The sequence below is a fragment of the Apteryx mantelli genome, chromosome 31 (assembly GCF_036417845.1).
Source record: "Apteryx mantelli isolate bAptMan1 chromosome 31, bAptMan1.hap1, whole genome shotgun sequence".
Lineage (NCBI taxonomy): Eukaryota > Metazoa > Chordata > Aves > Apterygiformes > Apterygidae > Apteryx > Apteryx mantelli.
Window position 1 is genome coordinate 2,996,168 of NC_090008.1, and position 6,459 is coordinate 3,002,626.

Here is a 6,459-nt window from a genome sequence, read left to right on the forward strand (position 1 = left end):
CCCTTCCCTTCCCTCCCATCTTGTTTCAGGCACACTCAACATCCTTCACCTACAAACACAGCTGTGGATAGAGAATGCGCATGGCTGCAATGGTTCCTCAGACCCACCACCCCACTAAGTCCCTCTCCCCTCTGCCTGCCCAGGATGAGCCCTTAAATGCCCTGCCCATTCCTCCCCTCTTGCACCCTTTGTCTCCCTGTGCTGCTCATGGCCAGAGTCCCGGGGTGTTGGATCCGCTGCACCCTGCCAGCCTGGGGGAGTGTTGCCGCAGGGAGCACTGGGATCGCTCTGGACTGGCACTGTGTTTGCTGCCCGCCATCCTCCTGGCCCATACCTGCTTTCCCTGGCACTACTTTTGCACTGAGCCCCAAGAGAGAGGACATTCAGTCTTTTCTCACCCTTCTCAGGCTGCTCCTGCTGTGGCTTTACCACCCCCCTTGTCACCCCTGGGTGCAGGGGTCTCCATAGGGAGCTGGTTTCTCTCGAAGCCCTAGCTCAGGGCACTGAGTGAGCTGGAGCTCTCCCACAAGCCGGGGTAGGCTCTGGCCCTTCTTGTAACTGGTGTGTCCATCTCCAGTGCAGACCCATCCCTGCTCTGCACCTAGCCATGAACACAGCATCACTCACAGCACTCTGCATCCAGCCATGACTTCACAGCACGCAAGGTGCTCTACAACCAACAGGATCTCACAGCAACATCCAGGGTGCTTGGCACCCATCCATGAGCACACAGCACCCTGAACACTGGTGTCATCCACCAACTTGGTCTCACAGCACCTGACAGAGGACCTCCACATCTGGGCCTGGTTCCCATTTTCAAATCCCCCTCTTTTTTTCCCCAGAGGCACTTAGATCTCAGGCGCCATCACCAGAGCATCTGCCCTGCCCAGCTGAGCGCTCTTGAACCTGCCTGCCACAGCAGCTGTCATGGTCTGCAGCAAGGGGGAGCAGGGACAGAGCAGTCCTAAGGATGTGCCTAGGAAAGTATAGGTGGGACCTTGTGCCAGGTGACACTTACCAACCCTGGGATCCCACACAGGAGGGGACCCAGTGGTGCCCAGCAGCTATTCTCGGAGGAGGGGGCTACGGGGTTATGCTTTGGCACCCGGCAGGTCAAAGAGGGGGAAGGCATCCACAGGAGTGCTTTCCCAGGAGGGTGTTATCAGAGGATGAGAGGATGGTGGCAGGAAGAGAGGAGCAAGGCTGTGAGGGCTGTCCAAGGAGCAGGTTCAGACCAGGGTAGGATGGGACCCGTGGGACAGCATGACTGAGAAAGATGGGTGCCCAGCAGGCCAGGGCTTGCTGTCCCTATCACCCAGGTGGAATGTTCCCTGGGCTGCTCTTTGCCAGGGTGAGCCCAGAGGGCTGAGTGGTGCAGGGGCAGAGCCAGGCTGGGAGCTGGGGCCTCCTCAAATGGACTCTGTCACAGCTAGCTGGCTTCTCCGAGGGGTTGATTTGTGTCCCTCTGTTTTTGTTGTCCTCCCCAGATCTTTCCCAGCTCCCCACCCCACACGTTCACTCCACTCCAGCCCCTCCGCCAGGCCCTTCCCAGCCCATCTCTCATGCTACCATGGCCACCGCTTCATCCTTCACTCCAGCTCCCATCCAAGGTACCGTAAGCTCCTTTTCTCTCTCTTTATGGCCCGCTGGTCCCCAACCCAACAGGAGAAGGTCTGCAGTAGGATGGCTGCCCAACCTATGGGCCAGGGAGACCCTTGCCACATCCCAGGTGCCCAACCAGGGTCTGATCTAGTTTGACTGCTTCTTGGCATGTCAGGACTCAGCAGCTACCTTCCCACCAGGACCAGCACTTCTGGATGGTGGTATGCAGCATTTCTATGGCAGAAGAGGTCAAAGAGTGAGACCATGGGCTGCACAGTGGTCCTTCCCACCCTTCCCTGTCTCTGCTACCCAACCTCCTGCTCCCATCCCATTAATGTAGACCACTGCCAGGAGGCGTGAAGGGTGGAAGCGCCCTCATGCGTCCCTCTTGCACCATGGGAAGTGTCATCCTGTCCAGCAGGGAGCTACTTTTCTCCTGGGGCACTCACCCACGCACTGAGTCTCCTCAGGTAGTCACCCCCATGCTCTTGGCTGGAGCATTGTTGTGTGGCAGGTTGCTGCAGCAGTTGTCCCTGAGTTGCAAACCATGCCTTGTGTCTGTGTGAAATGTCACCCCTCTTCCTGTTGCCTCCTCTGTTTTTTTCCACACTGTCCTGTACAAACGCCTCTTCCTCTGAATACTTCTCTGGCTCTTTCAACCCTGGAGCTGAGCTGGGAGGATGAGAACTGAATGGAAGGAGGATTTGGTCCCTGTAATAGATGCCAAACACCTTCACCCAGTTCAACATGAGCCTGCTTTTCTCTGGGTACAGGCTGCCACAAAGATATAATCTGCCCCACACAGGCAGGAGCTTCCTAGCTTGACTCTGAGCAGTTCATCTCCATTTGGCCCAAGTACTGCTGTCCCTGCAGAGGGGACATTGCCATGAGGTGCTGCTTCACATTCCCAAACACAAAGTGCCACCCAGTCAGGGCAAATGCCAGGACCCTGCTGTGGACTCAGCTATGAGATGCAGCTGGTTGGGACTGGCAGTTTCTGGCTGGATTCACTCCACTGTGACTGTCTAGATTCTATCTCCAAAAAGGGAAGAGGGCGTAGTGTGGTGCCAGGACCACCTTCCTTAGGATGCCTGCCTGTCATCTCCTGTGGTGCAGCACATTGCCGTGCAAGTCTGCTCATCACCTGCGTACTGGCAGGATGCAGGGGAAGAGCAAGCAAAGCCTGGCTCAGCCATGGATTCCTCATGCAGAGCCATGTGCTCAACCTATCCCCTTCTTGGGCAGAAATCCACTCCGCAAAGGACAGAGCAGGATTGGAGCTGGCTGGAGACCTCTGAGGAGGAATCACTCAGGAGAGCAATGGGGATTGCGGGTCTGCAGGATCCTGAGGGCAGAGGTACCATGAGCTGCATATATGGTGGCAGAGCACTTTGCTGGTGCTGGTCCCTGGGGGACATCCCAAGCAGCTGGGGCATTGAGGGAGGCTAGGTTTGCTCATCACAGCTCTAGACAGGCTCTTCAGCTTGCTTCTCACCCAGACAGGGCTCCCAGTGCAGCTGCTCAGGGCTCAGCATCTCTCAGCTCATCCCTACAGAAGCCAGCACCGACTTACCTACTCCGGCAGCTGCGTGCAGATGGGGACCACCCTCCTTTGCATTCCCCTCCCTGCTTCTTTTGATGCCTCCATGGGCACCATCCCTTTTCTATTCCTCTCCTGGCTCTTCTCCTCCCTGCTGTCTGCCTCTACAGTTCTCTCTTCCCATTTGCAGTGGGGTCAGGCTGATGGATGCTGTGTGTGATGCTGGAAGACATCCTGTGTTGGCACAGAGCCGAGCAGGATTGGACCCTACCCAGATTCCTGTCTTTGGCCCTAAGCAATCCTTGGGATGAGCACCAACCTCTGATATGCAGCAGGGCCTATAAGTATATCTCACTCTTTCTGCTTTCTCTCTCCCTGCTGTATGGACAGATGCCAGCCCAGTGCCATCAACCTCCGGCCCATACCATGCAGTTATTGGTGGAGTGGTTGCTGTCATCGTCTTTCTCCTGCTCAGTCTCCTCATCGTCTTGGGACACTACCTGATCAGACACAAAGGTAAGGCAAGGGCGAGCTCCTCTGGGACAGCACATAGCCAAGATCCCCATGCCTATCAGCCACCGCTGTGGCATACCAGGCAGACAGTGCAGAGCGTGCTCTCTTCCTGGATGGGACTCTCCAAGCCTGGGATCCGGACAACTTCCCCAAAGTGAGTGGGCAGCGTGGGGCAGGGGTGAAGGGAGGCTACTGCCCATTCTGCCTGCCACAGACCTATCCTGTATCTGGAGACACCCAACACAGCCAAAAGAGCCCTCCAGGATCCAGGGGCCACAGCACTGTGCTGGCACCGACCCCAGCACAGAGATGTCCTGATAAATCCTTGGAGCCAGACAGGACTAGGTAATACCGGGCAGAGACAGCTTTTCCCCTTCTTCCCTTTCTCCCTTTCCTACATGGCTTGGTACCCACAGCCCCAGGACTGCCTATCCCATCAGTCCCTGTCTCTGCACCGTGTGGTGTGCCTGCCCCGTCCCATTTCCCATTCTCTCGCTACCCTCTCTACCCATCCCCTGAGCCCTCTACACTCCTGTTATTCCTACCCTATCCACCGTTTCCACCTCCCCATCCCTGGACTTTTCATCCACCCAGCAGGTGTATGCGTAAGACACGGGGAGACGGTCACATCCAGACATCGGCAAAAACCAGCAGAGGTGATGTGTGAGTAAGAGCCCCCCTCCCTGCCCTCCGAACCCAGAAGAGCTGCCTGCATCTGCCCCTGCCATGTCGGCACTGGGGCATGTAGCTCCTGGGGGAGCCAGGAGCTGGAGCCGCATGTCGAAGGCTCCCATGTCCTCCTGCCAAGCGCTGTGCTAGCCCACATGGCTCTGGGCACCAGCTCTCTGCAGGCATCCCCAAACCTGAAAACTTCTCTTTGCAAACTGTCATTTTGCAGAGAAACATTTCAGTTTTCTGATGGGGAACAGGGACAGGGATGCAGGGAGGGGCAGAGCCCTATGCCAACAGCAGAGCCAAGCCGGATGGTGGGGAGGGCAGGAGGTGTACCTGGAAATGCAGCTGAGTGCAACTGCCTGCAAAGCTGGGGGCAGTTTCACTTCTGGCTACAGATGACAGCACAAGCTTTGAGCAGCCCAGGTGAGGAACGATCCCTGGGCAGGGTTCATCCCAGAGAAACCAGTGACTTTTCCATTTCAGGGCGCATCCAAAGGATTTTTCTCCTCTCGCCTCCATTTTTGCAGCGGGCTGGAAGTGCCTTTTCCAGCAAGCCCTTGAGCTCTGCCACTGGGGCCCCTGCAGGCAGCCGGGCTTTTACCTGCTTGCGCGGGAGCATGGCACTGGGAGAGTGATCAGCACGTGACACTGCACACTCTCTCCCTGCTCAGGTACCTACCTGACCCACGAGGCCAAGGGGTCAGATGATGCCCCAGACGCAGACACGGCCATCATCAATGCAGAGGGCGGCCAAGCCAGTGGTGATGACAAGAAGGAGTATTTCATCTAGGGGCATCGGAAAGGGCGAGAAATGGAGCCAACAAACCCCAATGCAAATGGAAACCAGACCACAAACCCAACTCAACCCAACAGATTTTCTCTCGCGCCCAGGACGGGCAGACAGACGGACAGAGGGATGGTGGGACAGAGAGCAGAGAGCGACCGGCCTGAGACATGATGCTTCTTCTTGAACTTGTACAAAACGTTATTACTACGAACAGCGAAAGCCCCGGCCCCGTTTGCTTGCTTGCACCTCCATCCCTGCGACCGACGCTCGCACTAAACACAGACCAACCAGTGAGTGAGCGACTTTCCTTCTTCCTTTGGACCTTTGCTTTGGTTTCGTGGCTGCTCTTTGCTTTGGGCCCTTGGTTGGGATGTTGGGCTGGGGTCGATGTAGCTCTTTCCTTTGTTTCTCTCCATTTTGGTTTCTTTTATATCCAAGGATAAAATCAGCTCCAGGCTCTGGCACAAGCTCCAGGCAGCCGGGTGGCCTCTCTGTCACCAATGTTTGCCTTGTGCCTCCCACTGAGAGCTGAGACCCATGTCCCCATCACTCCCTGCCAGGCTTGGCTGCTGCATGATTCCCCAAGCCAAACTCATGGCGCTGCCCATGGGCTGGGGACAGGGGAGTGCCATGGACCCTGGCGCAGCAGACAAGACGGGGTTGTACACACCCGGAGCAGGATGCTGATGGGCAGCATCTCTGCCTTTGAGGGCTCAGCACGCGTCGCCTTTGGGAGTGCAGCTCGGGGCAAGCGGGGAGGGACCCCGGGACCCTGTACTGATTTTATCCTTGGTGGTTCTTGTCAAACAATGTCCATTCAGGAGAAGAACTGTCCTTGTGTGATAGATGTGTGAAGGGGGGTGAGCTTCCAGGGTGGGAACCGCTGAGGCCCCTGGAGAGACTGGGAGCTGCTGGGCAACTGCAGCTCCCCGTTCCTACCCCAGCGGGAGGGGGGAGGGCAGGGGCTTGGGGGCAAATCTGAAGAAAAGCCCTGAGTTGCAAATTCACAGATTGGAAACATCAATTAAACCATCTATTGAGATGTTCAGTGCAGGAGGCCACCTGCACCGGGAACACAGGGCAGAGCCAGGAGATCTAGCAGGCCTGCGGCCATCACGACTCCCCTCTTCACTGGGCCCAGCTCTGGGGCCCCAGGAGCCTCTGGAAAGGGTAGTTTAAACCCCAAGAATGACTGCAGTGGGAGCTGACGTGGCCCAGTGACCCTACGGGATGTGAGCTGGAAACAATCTGGTCGACTCTGCTACCAGCCTAGCGTGATATGAGGCCTGGGATTTCTGTTGGCGGGGAAGAGACATACAGAGAGAGGCTCCATCGGGGTCTG

The 6,459-nt window shown here is 56.9% G+C and overlaps 1 protein-coding gene across 2 annotated transcripts in view; it reads left to right on the plus strand.

The window, feature by feature from the left end:
* The window catches only part of CADM3 (cell adhesion molecule 3), a 33,086-nt gene extending 27,073 nt beyond the window's left edge, over window positions 1-6,013 (plus strand). Inside the window, exons 8-10 of one of the 2 annotated variants that reach the window (XM_067313562.1) lie at window positions 1,488-1,610; window positions 3,533-3,658; window positions 5,002-6,013. In XM_067313562.1, the coding sequence (XP_067169663.1) occupies window positions 1,488-1,610; window positions 3,533-3,658; window positions 5,002-5,120 (368 nt within the window). In that variant the 3' untranslated portion in view covers window positions 5,121-6,013. The remainder of the gene's footprint in view (window positions 1-1,487; window positions 1,611-3,532; window positions 3,659-5,001) is intronic. The other variant, XM_067313563.1, reaches the window with a different exon arrangement.
* The last annotated feature ends 446 nt before the right edge of the window (window positions 6,014-6,459 follow it).